The 14,579-nt window shown below is 42.0% G+C and overlaps 1 protein-coding gene across 1 annotated transcript in view; it reads left to right on the top strand.

The window, feature by feature from the left end:
- PARN (poly(A)-specific ribonuclease) overlaps positions 1-9,283 on the top strand; it is a 250,366-nt gene extending 241,083 nt beyond the window's left edge. Inside the window, exons 23-24 of the mRNA XM_053694700.1 lie at positions 3,170-3,345; positions 7,646-9,283. Coding sequence (XP_053550675.1) covers positions 3,170-3,345; positions 7,646-7,698 — 229 coding nt within the window. The 3' untranslated portion in view covers positions 7,699-9,283. The remainder of the gene's footprint in view (positions 1-3,169; positions 3,346-7,645) is intronic.
- The last annotated feature ends 5,296 nt before the right edge of the window (positions 9,284-14,579 follow it).

Here is a 14,579-nt window from a genome sequence, read left to right as displayed (position 1 = left end):
GGGCTGGGTTTTTACTCAAACCTGTTTGTGGTTTCCAAAAAAGAAGGAACTTTCAGACCAATCAGGGCATAGCAGTGGCGCCTTACCTAGACATCTTAATTCAGGCGTCGACTTTCCAAAGAGCCAAGTCTCACACGGAAATTGTATTGGCCTTTCTGAGGTCTCACGGGTGGAAGGTGAACATCAAAAAGAGTTCTCTCTCCCCCCTCACAAGAGTTCCATTCCTAGGAACCCTAATACACTCGGTAGAAATGAAGATATTTCTGAAGGAGGTCAGAAAGTTAAAACTTTTAAATACTTGCCGAGCTCTTCATTCCATTCCTCGGCCGTCTGTAGCTCAGTGCATGGAGACAATCGGACTAATGGTAGCGGCAATGGACATAGTCCCCTTTGCACGGATACACCTCAGACCATTGCAACTATGCATGCTCAAACAGTGGAATGGGGATTATGCAGATTTGTCTCCTCAAATACAGTTGGACCAGGAGACCAGAGATTCTCTTCTCTGGTGGTTGTCTCAGGGTCACCTGTCTCAGGGAATATGTTTCCGCAGACCAGAGTGGATCATCGTAACGACCGACGCCAGTCTATTGGGCTGGGGTGCAGTCTGGGACTCCCTGAAAGCTCAGGGCTTATGGTCTTGGGAAGAAGCTCTTCTCCCGATAAACATTCTGGAACTGAGGGCGATATTCAACGCTCTTCAGGCATGGCCTCAGCTAGCTGCGGCCAAATTCATCAGATTTCAGTCGGACAACATCACGACTGTAGCTTACATCAACCATCAAGGAGGAACAAGGAGTCCCCTAGCAATGATGGAAGTAACCAAAATAATCAGGTGGGCGGAGGATCACTCTTGCCACCTCTCAGCAATTCACATCCCAGGAGTAGACAAATGGGAAGCGGATTTTCTAAGTCGTCAGACTTTTCATCCGGGGGAGTGGGAACTCCACCCGGAGGTATTTGCCCAGCTGACTCGGCTATGGGACACAAGAATTGGATCTGATGGCGTCCCGTCAGAATGCCAAACTTCCCCTTTATGGGTCCAGGTCCCAGGATCCCCAGGCGGTGTTGAAAGATGCTCTAGCAGCGCCTTGGTCCTTCAATCTGGCCTATGTGTTTCCACCTTTTCCTCTCCTTCCTCGTCTGGTTGCCAGAATCAAGCAGGAGAGGGCGTCTGTGATTCTAATAGCACCTGCGTGGCCACGCAGGACCTGGTATGCAGACCTAGTGGACATGTCATCCGTTCCACCATGGACTCTGCCAATGAGGCAAGACCTTCTACTTCAAGGTCCTTTCAAACATCCAAATCTAATTTCTCTGCGTCTGACTGCTTGGAGATTGAACGCCTAATTCTATCTAAGCGTGGTTTCTCTGAGTCGGTTATCGATACCCTGATTCAGGCTAGAAAGCCTGTCACCAGGAAAATCTACCATAAGATTTGGCGAAAATATCTTTGTTGGTGCGAATCTAAGGGTTACTCATGGTGTAAGATTAGGATTCCCAGGATTTTCTTTTCTCCAAGATGGATTGGAGAAAGGATTGTCAGCTAGTTCCTTAAAGGGACAGATATCTGCTTTGTCTATTCTTTTACACAAACGTCTGGCGGAGGTACCAGACATTCAAGCGTTTACTCAGGCTTTAGTCAGAATCAAGCCTGTTTATAGACCTGTGGCTCCGCCATGGAGTCTAAATTTAGTCCTTTCAGTTCTGCAAGGGGTTCCGTTTGAACCTTTACATTCCATAGATATTAAGCTTTTATCTTGGAAAGTTTTGTTTTTTGTAGCTATCTCTTCCGCTCGAAGAGTTTCAGAGTTATCTGCTTTACAGTGTGACTCACCTTACTTGGTGTTCCATGCAGATAAGGTAGTTTTGCGTACCAAACCCGGTTTTCTTCCTAAGGTTGTGTCTAATAAGAATATTAACCAGGAAATTGTTGTTCCTTCTCTGTGTTCTAATCCTTCGAAGAAGGAACGTCTGTTACACAATCTTGATGTGGTTTGTGCTTTAAAGTTCTATTTACAAGCAACTAAGGATTTCAGACAAACAACTTCATTGTTTATCTATTCTGGTAAGAGGAGAGGTCAGAAGGCGACTGCTACCTCTTTCCTTTTGTCTGAAAATCATCATCCGTCTGGCCTATGAAGACTGCTGGCCTAGCAGCCTCCTGAAACAATTACTGCTCAATCTACCAGAGCTGTGGCTTCCACATAGGCTTTCAAAAATGAGGCTTCTGTTGAACAGATTTGTAAGGCAGCAACTTGGTCCTCGCTGCATACTTTTTCCAAATTTTACAAATTCGATACTTTTGCTTCTTCAGAGGCTATTTTTGGGAGAGAGGTTTTACAAGCAGTGGTGCCTTCCGTTTAAGGTACCTGTCTTGTTCCCTCCCTTCATCCGTGTCCTAAAGCTTTGGTATTGGTATCCCACAAGTAAAGGATGAACCCGTGGACTGGATACACCTTACAAGAGAACAGAATTTATGCTTACCTGATAAATTACTTTCTCTTGTGGTGTATCCAGTCCACGGCCCGCCCTGGCTATTAAATAGATTTTTAGTTTAAACTACAGTCACCACTGCACCCTATGGCTTCTCCTTTTTCTTCCTAACCTTTGGTCGAATTACTGGGGGGTGGAGCTAGAGGGGGAGCTATATGGACAGCTCTGCTGTGTGCTCTCTTTGCCACTTCCTGTTAGGAAGGAGAATATCCCACAAGTAAAGGATGAACCCGTGGACTGGATAACACCACAAGTGAAAGTAATTTATCAGTTAAGCATAAATTCTGTTTTTTTGTTTGTTTTTTTGAAAGCGTTGGGTTTGTTTCAATATTTGTCCAGATCCTCCCAGCGTGTACATAAATGTTTACCTCAAAGCCATTTTCGCTTGTTTCTTCCCCCTGTGTGTTGAGGGGTGGCTGTGACTGGGTTTGTGTATCTCTTGTGTAGTTAAAAATGTGTAAATTAAAGTATATTGCAAATTAGTAGCGCACACTGCAGACTTTAGAAACGTAACTTTGCTAGATGTGTATTGTGCAATATAGAACATCCTTTAGTGATTTTGTAATTTCCCTTTTATTTTAATAATGAAGTTCTTACTGTGCTGACTATTTGTGCCTTAAATTAATTGTAAAGTGAAGGCCTTGCCTATATTTTTATTTATTTTTTCCTCCAGTTTTATTGCTCCAACTTATGGTGTAAAGAGAAGTATGAGTCCTATCCAGGAGGAGACTCAGTCTGAAGATACTGAAGATGTGAAACCCCAGGAAGGTCAGGATGTTTCCTCTGACGCCGGAGCCTCAGACCAGTGGAAGAAAACGAAGAGACAGAAAAAAGACTCTGCGCCAGCAGGTATAAAGTGTGGCTCAGCGGGTGCGCCAGCAGGTATAAAGTATGGATCAGCGGGTGCGCCAGCAGGTATAAAGTGTGGCTCAGAGGGTGCGCCAGCAGGTATAAAGTGTGGCTCAGAGGGTGCGCCAGCAGGTATAAAGTGTGGCTCAGAGGGTGCGCCAGCAGGTATAAAGTGTGGCTCAGAGGGTGCGCCAGCAGGTATAAAGTGTGGCTCAGAGGGTGCGCCAGCAGGTATAAAGTGTGGCTCAGAGGGTGCGCCAGCAGGTATAAAGTGTGGCTCAGCGGGTGCGCCAGCAGGTATAAAGTGTGGCTCAGCGGGTGCGCCAGCAGGTATAAAGTGTGGCTCAGCGGGTGCGCCAGCAGGTATAAAGTGTGGCTCAGAGGGTGCGCCAGCAGGTATAAAGTGTGGCTCAGCGGGTGCGCCAGCAGGTATAAAGTGTGGCTCAGCGGGTGCGCCAGCAGGTATAAAGTGTGGCTCAGCGGGTGCGCCAGCAGGTATAAAGTGTGGCTCAGCGGGTGCGCCAGCAGGTATAAAGTGTGGCTCAGTGGGTGCGCCAGCAGGTATAAAGTGTGGCTCAGCGGGTGCGCCAGCAGGTATAAAGTGTGGCTCAGCGGGTGCGCCAGCAGGTATAAAGTGTGGCTCAGCGGGTGCGCCAGCAGGTATAAAGTGTGGCTCAGCGGGTGCGCCAGCAGGTATAAAGTGTGGCTCAGCGGGTGCGCCAGCAGGTATAAAGTGTGGCTCAGCGGGTGCGCCAGCAGGTATAAAGTGTGGCTCAGCGGGTGCGCCAGCAGGTATAAAGTGTGGCTCAGCGGGTGCGCCAGCAGGTATAAAGTGTGGCTCAGCGGGTGCGCCAGCAGGTATAAAGTGTGGCTCAGCGGGTGCGCCAGCAGGTATAAAGTGTGGCTCAGCGGGTGCGCCAGCAGGTATAAAGTGTGGCTCAGCGGGTGCGCCAGCAGGTATAAAGTGTGGCTCAGCGGGTGCGCCAGCAGGTATAAAGTGTGGCTCAGCGGGTGCGCCAGCAGGTATAAAGTGTGGCTCAGCGGGTGCGCCAGCAGGTATAAAGTGTGGCTCAGCGGGTGCGCCAGCAGGTATAAAGTGTGGCTCAGCGGGTGCGCCAGCAGGTATAAAGTGTGGCTCAGCGGGTGCGCCAGCAGGTATAAAGTGTGGCTCAGCGGGTGCGCCAGCAGGTATAAAGTGTGGCTCAGCGGGTGCGCCAGCAGGTATAAAGTGTGGCTCAGCGGGTGCGCCAGCAGGTATAAAGTGTGGCTCAGCGGGTGCGCCAGCAGGTATAAAGTGTGGCTCAGCGGGTGCGCCAGCAGGTATAAAGTGTGGCTCAGCGGGTGCGCCAGCAGGTATAAAGCGTGGCTCAGCGGGTGCGACGTTATCTGCTCTGATTACACCATAGTATTCACTGGGTAGGAGGTTTTGAGGCTTTTCGTTTTACCGTTTCTCACACCAGTAGACAGTCTTAGATTGTTAGCACAGTGTAGGCATATGGGGTTGCACTCAGTGCTGTAGCTTTTCACGTAACTTACAACCTGTCTTCCTCAGAAACACAGAATTTCCTATTTTGATCCCTAAATAGACCTTTTCCTTAAAACATAAAGCCTTTGTTTTCACTCTTCATTTAAAGCCCCTCACTTAATTATTCTACACACAGAACATTTTACTCCTAGGTGCTTTTTGTAAGACATGAGTATTAAAAACCCATTTAAAGGGATAGGAAAGTCAAAATTTTACTTTCATGATTCAGATAGAACATATAATTTTAAGACACTTTTAAATTCACTTCTATTTTCAATGTTGATTTGTTCTCTTGGTATCGCTTGTTAAAAAAGAAAATGCACTTATCCTTTACTAGTGGGAGCTAGCTGATTGGTGCCTGCACACATTTGTATCTTGTGATTGGCTAACTAGTTCTGTTCATCTAGCTGCCATTAGTGCAATGCTGTTCCTTCAGCAAATGATAACAAGATTAATGAAGCAAATTTGATAATAGAAATTAAATGGAAAGCTTTTTTAAATTATATGTTCTATCCAAATCACGAAAGAAAATGTTGGTGTTTCCTGTCCCTTTAAAGGGTCAGTTTACTTTTTTTTTTATTATTATTATTTTTTTATGTTTTGTTTAAAAAAGATAATTCCTTTACTACCCATTTCCAACTTTTCACAACCATCATTGTTTTAATGATATACTTTATAACCTCTAAATATCTGCCTGCTTCTATGCCCCATGCAGGGTGCCTATGTGCACTTTATTATCTTTTCAAAGCCAGACAGCGCTAGTTCATGTATGCCATATAGATAAAAATTATGCTCACTCCCGTGGAGTTATTTGAGTAAGCACTAATTGACTTAAATGCACGTTTGTAAAAAGAACTGAGATAAGGGGGCAGTCTGTAGAGGCTTAGATACAAGGTTATCACAGAGGTAAAAAGTAAATATAGAGTGTTGGTTTATGCAAAACTGTGGAATGGGTAATAGAGATGAAAATTTTTGTTTAAAAAGAGAGACTGACCCTTTAAATGTCTGTCATGCATTCAGAATAAGTTACCCACCCCTGGACTTATGCAAGATATTAAAAAAAAAAAAGTTACTTATCAGGGAATTTGTGTTTGTCATGTTAATTTCAGTGATATACCCCACTAAAGGTAATAGCGCTAAATATCCAAGCATCTGATCTTTGGTTTTATTATTTCTTCCTAACAAAAAAGGAAAATAGCATAAAAATTAGAATTTTATTCAAAATGAATATTCACTCAGATTCCTCTGCTTCCACATAACAATAGTAGTAACAATTATAAACATAAAACCTTATAAAACAATGTATAATAAAATCGTAAGCAGATATTTATGTAGTAGAATTAGGGATGTGCATTATCTCCGTCCGGGCTGTAAGAATGCTGAAGATGGCAGCCACAAGCCGGCTTTATTCTTAGTGAAAGTACAAATCCAGATCTGTGTTGCACTTTCACAGGATAAAATCAGACTCCAAAAGAGCCTAATGTGGATTGTGGCCACCGCCTTCCACATTTGTTCGTACCTGAAATGCACCAATGCACTAATTACTAGTATTTGTATTTAATTATATAATGAATACAAAAAAATATTTACCATCATTGCACAGTCTAATGCCCATTGTGGTGTAATAAATCATTATTTGTAGAGCACTGCCCGAATCCTGCAGCGCTTGTTGTTATATAGTGTCCCAAATGGTATTTCCTGTGCTTTTTTATCCTAGTACCGTATCATTTGATGTACTTAAAGGGACACTAAACCCAATTTTTTTTCATTCAAGAGAATGAAGATTTGATATTAGTAGTAAATTAGAAAGTTGCTTAAAATTGCTGCTCTATCTGAATCATTAAAAAAAATGGTTTAGTGTCCCTTTAAAGGGAGAGAAAACCCCAAATTATTTAATGATTCAGATAGAACAGAGAATGTTAAACAACTTTACAATGTACTTCTATTATCAAATTTTCTTTTTCTGAACTTACATTCCTGCTTTTCAACAAAAGATAAGCAGCGTGCACGTGTCTGCAGTACTATATGGCAGCAGTTTTATAATAATGTTATACATTAGAAAGGGCACTAGATGGCAGCAGTTTTATGTTATACATTAGCAAGAGCACTAGATGGCAGCAGTTTTATAACAATGTTATACATTAGCAAGAGCACTAGATGGCAGCAGTTTTATAATGTTATACATTAGCAAGAGCACTAGATGGCAGCAGTTTTATAACAATGTTATACATTAGCAAGAGCACTAGATGGCAGCAGTTTTATAACAATGTTATACATTAGCAAGAGCACTAGATGGCAGCAGTTTTATAATGTTATACATTAGCAGGAGCACTAGATGGCAGCAGTTTTATAATAATGTTATACATTAGCAGGAGCACTAGATGGCAGCAGTTTTATAATGTTATACATTAGCAGGAGCACTAGATGGCAGCAGTTTTATAATAATGTTATACATTAGCAAGAGCACTAGATGGCAGCAGTTTTAGAACAATGTTATACATTAGAAAGGGCACTAGATGGCAGCACTGTTTCCTGTCATGTAGTGCTCAACATGTGGACACTACCTATCTAGATATCTCCAACACAGAATAACCTATTATCAAATTTGCTTTGTTCTTATAAGTAAGTTGGAAACTTGTATTCTCTAGCTGAAAAATAAAAATAAATTTGTGTTTCATGCCCTTTAATATAATTTCTGTATTCACTTTATCTGAATCCAGTGTTTTCATAGTCTTTCCTGCGATATAATTTTTTTTTTCATTTTATTCCTCCCAGAATGCAGTAACACCAGCACCACAACCCTTTTTGAGGTTCCTGACACCTGGTAGCCGTGATTATCAAGTTGCCTGAAAATAAGATTTGAAAGCCATACGTTTTATTTTGTCCAGAAGATACAGATGAGTTTTTTGTGTATGTGGTTCTTCTCACATCCTCTGTACAAACTCCTCTAATCCCAGCAGATCATCGCTCAAGAAAAGCACAAATTGTTAGTAAATATAGCTGTATTTATTAAATATCAAACATTTAAATATTGTGGATTAAGATAATCCCTCTAGTTTATTCTCTTCTATCTCACAATCTTGAAATCCATTTAGGCAAAGGTTGAGTGTTTCTGAAGAGCTTTAAAGAACATTGTAAACCAACTCTGTGCTTCATGTGTTTGGACTGAATTTTCATAGTCTCTTCTAAGCTACTAGTAAATAATGTTTTTTTTGTTTTTTCAAGACATCCTGGGGGATTTCAGTCACTTCAAGTGTGAATTCAGCTGTATGTCTCATCATTTTCTCATTGCCTAGACATATCAATGGAACATGATTCACAATGCTGAGTCTTATGACTACGTTCTACATAACTTTTACTCTAGAAGGGCCTAATTTAGGAGTGTTTAATATTTACCACATTGCTACTAGTGGAGTTGTCATTTTTGGCAAGGAGTGTGTTAATCTAAGATAATACAAACATAGCCTTGTAAATACTCTATTTTGGGGCATTTCTACACGTGTCTGAACCACTGAAGCACAAATATTAAATGTAAAAACGAGTGCTACACAGGCATGCTACAAAATAAAATGTATATATTTTAAAATGCATAAATGTTAACTTATTTATGCCCTTGTAAAGGTGGCTCCTAGATTAAACCGTGCTGGAAGAAATTCTCGGCTTCCATAGTTTTTAAGGTCCTTGAAACTTATGTTATGGCATTTCTATTATTAAAGGGATCGCGCTTGCTGGATAACCCAAAATAGACGGACTCCATTTATAATTTAATACAAATCTCATAAGAAAATATTTTTTATCTGTACATGTTTCCAATGTCTTGTTTTATCGTGGTCCGTTTGTATGTGTCAACTAGTTTAGTTGTTTGCAGTGCATTCTTTGTGTTTCGGGTCGCCTAAGTTGTTTGGTCACAAAACATCACTTGTATTCTACACAAGAACGGGACTTTATTTTCTTGTATTCAAGATCTGTCATTTTTTTTTTCGTGCTCACTGTTGCCTACACCATGTGATAAATCTCACTTCGACTTACCGGTGTAGCCATGGAAACTTCACATTTTGCTAAACTTGCCTTGTAAATTTTGTCCTGTTAAAAAAGAAAAAAAAAAGGAAAAATAATTTTGATTATTTTATGTGTTCTGGTTTTTATAAACATATTGGTTCATTTTCAGTGTGAGCGTTCATGTGCTAGACAGGAGTATAGAAAGAAAACCAAGGTTTAAAATGAATTAAACACCTTAATTATAAAGTATTTTTGTGTAAAAGGATTGCCTGTATAAGAAAAAACTAACACCAGTTGTACATTTTTGATTAAATGTAAGCTTATATTGACAGATTATTCCAGAAACTTTTTTTTGTATTGTGGAAACTTCTTGTGTATTTCCATAAAATGAAATTAAAGAAAATTTTGTATAAATTGTATATTGTGATTTTTTTTTTGAGAATTACAATTCTGCTTATTTGCAAAGTTGCTAGAAAAGTCTTCACTCCTCACCACCATGTAGAAAATAAATTATTCCATCCTTTATAGAAATAAAATAAAATATTTTCCCCCTTCTCCTCTCAATCTTATTTTCCTATCTCATATCTGTAAATACCATCACTTATTGACATGGAGTGTGCATTGAGACCTTTATGTTCACATTAAAGGGACAGAAACTGTGTGTTTCTTTTCTAAGATATGTTGAGTCCACGGTGTCATCATTTACTGTTGGGAATATCTCTTCTGGCCAGCAGGAGGAGGCAAAGAGCACCACAGCCAAGCTGTTAAGTATCACTCCCCTTCCCACAACACCCAGTCATTCTCTTTGCCTTGGTGCATGGAGGAGGTGAAGTTTTGGTGTTTGGACAAACACTTTGTTAGTGGCTCTTCCGTTTGGCCTTGCCACAGCTCCCAAAATATTCTCAAAGGTTCTGGGGGCTCTCTTGGCAGTGATCTGGTCTTGGGGAATAGTAGTGGTGCCCTAACTGCATGACATTTTGGTTCAGGCGCCATCTTTTCAACAAGCAAGATCTCACACAGAAACCTTGTTGTCTTTTATACGTTCCCACGGATGGAAAGTGAAACTGGAGAAGAGCTCCCTTGTTCCAGCTACAAGGGTAGGCTTCTTATGGACGATAACAGATTCCCCATTGATAAAACATTTTCTGACAGAGGTTAGAAGAGCCAAAATTCTTTCCTCTTGCCTTTCTATACAGTCTACTGTTCTACCATCAATGGCTCAATGTATGGAGGTAATCGATCTGATAGTGACTTCCATGGACATCATTCCCTTTGTTTAATTCCATTTGAGAGCTCTGCAGTTGTGCATGCTCCGTCAATGGAACGGAGATCATGCAGATCTGTCTGAGGATAGATCTAGAACAGTTGACAAGACTCTCTCCCGTGGTGGTTTTCTCAGGACAAATGCTTTCAGAGACCTTCCTGAGTGTTTGTGACCACTGATGCCAGCCTGCTGTGCTGGGGAGCAGTCTTGGACTTGCTAAAGGTACAGGGAATTTGGACTTGGGAGGAGTCTGCTCTCCCCATTTAACATTTTGGAGTTGAGAGCGATATACAATGCCCTGAAAGCTTGGCCTCAGTTGTCCTTAGCCCGGTTTATCAGGTTCTAGTCAGACTTGGTGTCTTACATCAACCACTAGGGAGGAACTCGAAGTTCCTTAGCCATGAAGGAGGTGGCTTGGATTGTTCAGTGGGCAGAAGCTCGCAATTGCTGTCTATCTGCCATCCACATTCCAGGGGTGGATAACTGGGAAGCAAATTTCCTGAGCAGGTAGATTTTTCTCCTGGGGAGTGAACTCCATCTGGAGGTGTTCTCCAGCTTAACCCTCAATGGGGGGTGCCGGAGTTGGATCTTACAGCATCTCGGCAGATTGCCAAGCTTCCAAGGTACAGTTAAAGGTCAAGAGATCCACAGGCTGCTCTGATAGATGCTCTGGTGGTCCATTGGGATTTCAGGCTGGCATACCTGTTTCCTCTGTTGGCTCTTATCACAAGTCATTGCTCGTATCAAACAAGAGAACGTCAGTGATCCTAATAGCCCCTTTGTGGCCTCGCAGGATCTGGTATGCACACTTAGTGGCCATGTCGTCTCTCCCACCTTGGAGACTGCCTCTGAGGAAGGACCTTCTGATTCAGGGTTCCTTCCTTCATTCAAATCTAGATTCTCTGAAACTGACTGCTTGGAGATTGAACGCTAAGCGTGCTTTTTCTGAGTCAGTCATTGAGACCATGATTCAGACTTGCAAGCCTGTTACTAGAAAGATTTACCGTAAGGTATGGCGTAAATATTTTTCTTTCATGTAATTGGCAAGAGTCGATGAGCTTGTGACGTATGGGATATACAATCCTACCAGGCGGGGCAAAGTTTCCCAAACCTCAAAATGCCTATAAATACACCCCTCACCTCACCCACAATTCAGTTTTACAAACTTTGCCTCCTATGGAGGTGGTGAAGTAACTTTGTGGTTAGATTCTACATTGATATGTGCTTCTCAGTATTTTGAAGCCCGATTCCTCTGAATACAGTGAATGCCAGAGGGATGTGAAGGGAGTATCACCTATTGAATTCCATGGTTTTCCTCACGGGAGATCTATTTCATAGGTTCTCTGTTATCGGTCGTAGAGATTCATCTCCTACCTCCCTTTTCAGATTGATGATATACTCTCATATTCCATTACTTCTACTGATGACCGTTTCAGTACTGGTTTGGCTATCTGCTATATGTGGATGGGTGTCTTTTGGTAAGTATGTTTCTCTTGTAAGATGTATCGAGTCCACGGATTCATCCATACTTGTGGGATATTCTCCTTCCTTACAGGAAGTGGCAAAGAGAGCACCCACAGCAGAGCTGTCTATATAGCGCCTCCCTTAGCTCCACCCCCAGTCATTCTCTTTGCCTACTCTAAGTACTAGGAAGGGTAAAGTGAGTGTGGTGACAAAAATTATAGTTTTTATTTTCTCAAGCAAAAGTTTATTTTAAATGGTACCGGTGTGTACTATTTACTCTCTGGCAGAAAAGGGATGAAGATTTCTGCAAGGAGGATGATGATCTTAGCACTTTGTAACTAAGATCCACTGCTGTTCTCAAAAGGGCTGAAGAGTACAGGAAAACTTCAGTTGGGGGAACGGTTTGCAGGCTAAGCTGCATTGAGGTATGTTCAGTCTATTTTTTTCTGGACAGACTGTGTTAATTCTAGAAAAGGCTGGCAATATCCCCATCAGGGAAGGGTAAGCTGTATTCAGACACTTAGTAGGAATTCTAGCTTGCATTAAGGGCTCATTAGTTACTGGTGACACGGATAGGAAAAAAACGTTTTTGTTTATTTATAAAAAATGCAAATATAACGTTTTTTTGAGGGACTTTAAGGGGTCATTGTGGCTTGTTTAAGGGTTTTTAACCCACATGGCTAGTTTAAGAAACACTCTGTTGTGTTTCTTTTAGGCCCCATAACATCGAGTGAGGTGGGAGCCTGGAGAGGCCTATTTTCGCGCCTCAGTTGCGCAGTTTTTTCCTCAGACATCCAGCTGCTTCTCCAGAGGTTCCTACTGTGTTTGAGGGCTGTAAAGAAGTTTTTCCCCACAAATCGTTCCTAAAGGGCAGGTAGGCGCCACAGCAGAGCTGTCGCAAGGTGCTGAACGTATTTTACCGGTTTTTGATGTTTTGTCAATCCGATTTTTACATTAAGGGGTTAATTGTTTATTTGCATAGCTGTGCAAAGTTACTAAGGCTTTATGATGCTACTGTAAAAATTTCATTGAGTTTACTGCTTTTTTACACTGTTTTGCAGAGTTTGTGCAGCTTTTTTTCTCTTAAAGGCACAGTACCGTTTTTTTCTAAGTGTTATTTGCTTTGATTAAAGTGTTTTCCAAGCTTGCTTGTACCATTACTAGCCTATTTAACATTTCTGACACCAAGGAAAATCTTTGTTGAATGTGTTTAGAAACCATTGTGGAACCCCCTCTTAGAATGTGTCCCACTTGCACTGATATGTCTCTAAATTATAAAGAGCATATTTTTGCACTTAAAAATATTGCAATAGATGATTCTCAGACAGAAGAGAATGAGGGTTTGCCATCTAGCTCTCAAGTGTCACAACCAGTAACGCCCGCACAAGTACCTCTAGTGCGTCAAATTCATTTACTTTACAAGACATGGCCACAGTTATGAATACAACCCTCACAGAGGTTTTATCTAAACTGCCTGGTTTACAAGGAAAGCGTGACAGCTCTGGGTTAAGAATAAATGCTGAGCCGGCTGACACTTTAGTAGCCGTATCCGATATATCCTCACAATGTTCTGAAGTAGGGGTAAGGGATTTATCTGAGGGAGAAATTTCTGATTCAGGAAAGACGCTCCCTCAGACAGATTCTGATATGACGGCCTTTAAATTTAAGCTTGAACACCTCCGCTTATTGCTCAGGGAGGTATTAGTGACTAGATGATTGTGACCCTATAGTGGTCCCAGAGAAATTGTGTAAAATGGACAAATACTTAGAGGTTCCTGTTTACACTGATGTTTTTCCAGTCCCTAAGAGGATTGTGAATATTGTTACTAAGGAGTGGGATAGACCAGGTATTCCATTCGCTCCCCTTCCTGTTTTTAAGAAAACGTTTCCCATATCGGACACTATGCGGGACTCGTGGCAGACGGTCCCTAAGGTGGAGGGAGCTATTTCTACTCTTGATAAGCGTACAACTATACCTATCGAAGACAGTTGTGCCTTCAAAGATCCTATGGATAAAAAATTAGAGGGTCTCCTGAAGAAATTTTTTGTTCATCAAGGTTTTCTTCTCCAACCTATTGCGTGCATTGTTCCTGTAACTACTGCAGCTGGTTTCGAGGCTCTAGAAGAGGCTCTTAAGATGGAGACTCCATTAGAGGATATTATGGATAGAATTAAGGCCCTTAAGTTGGCTAATTCTTTCATTACAGATGCCGCTTTCCAACTGGCTAAATTAGCGGCAAAGAATTCAGGTTTTGCCATTTTAGCACGCAGGGCGTTATGGCTTAAGTCCTGGTCTGCTGATGTGTCATCAAAATCTAAACTTTTGAACATCCCTTTCAAAGGAAAGACCCTATTCGGGCCTGAACTGAAAAAGATTATTTCAGACATAACTGGAGGGAAAGGCCATGCCCTCCCTCAGGATAGAACAAATAAAATGAGGACCAAACTAAATAATTTTCGTTCCTTTTGGAACTTCAAGGGTGGTCTTGCTTCAGCTTCCTCTGCTGCAAAGCAAGAGGGGAATTTTGCCCAATCCAAGTCAGTCTGGAGACCTAACCAGGCTTGGAACAAGGGTAAGCAGGCCAAGAAGCCTGCAGCTGCCTCCAAGACAGCGTGAAGGGGTAGCCCCCGATCCGGGACCGGATCTATTAGGGGGCAGACTCTCTCTTCACTCAGGCTTGGGCAAGAGAGGTTTACGATTCCTGGGCTTTAGAAATTGTGTCCCAGGGATATCTTCTGGACTTCAGACTCCCCCCCCCCCCCCCCCCAGGGGGAGATTTCACATTTCTCAATTGTCTGCAAAACAGACAAAGAGAGAGGCGTTCTTACGCTGTGTAGAAGACCTACATACCATGGGAGTGATCCGCCCAGTTCCAAAAGAGGAACAAGGGCTAGTGTTTTACTCAAACCTGTCTGTGATTCCCAAGAAAGAGCGAACTTTCAGACCAATCTTGGATCTCAAAATTCTAAACAAATTCCTCA

The sequence above is a fragment of the Bombina bombina genome, chromosome 11 (assembly GCF_027579735.1).
Source record: "Bombina bombina isolate aBomBom1 chromosome 11, aBomBom1.pri, whole genome shotgun sequence".
Lineage (NCBI taxonomy): Eukaryota > Metazoa > Chordata > Amphibia > Anura > Bombinatoridae > Bombina > Bombina bombina.
Note: the sequence above shows the minus strand (reverse complement) of the source record. Positions and strands in the feature narration are given on the sequence as shown.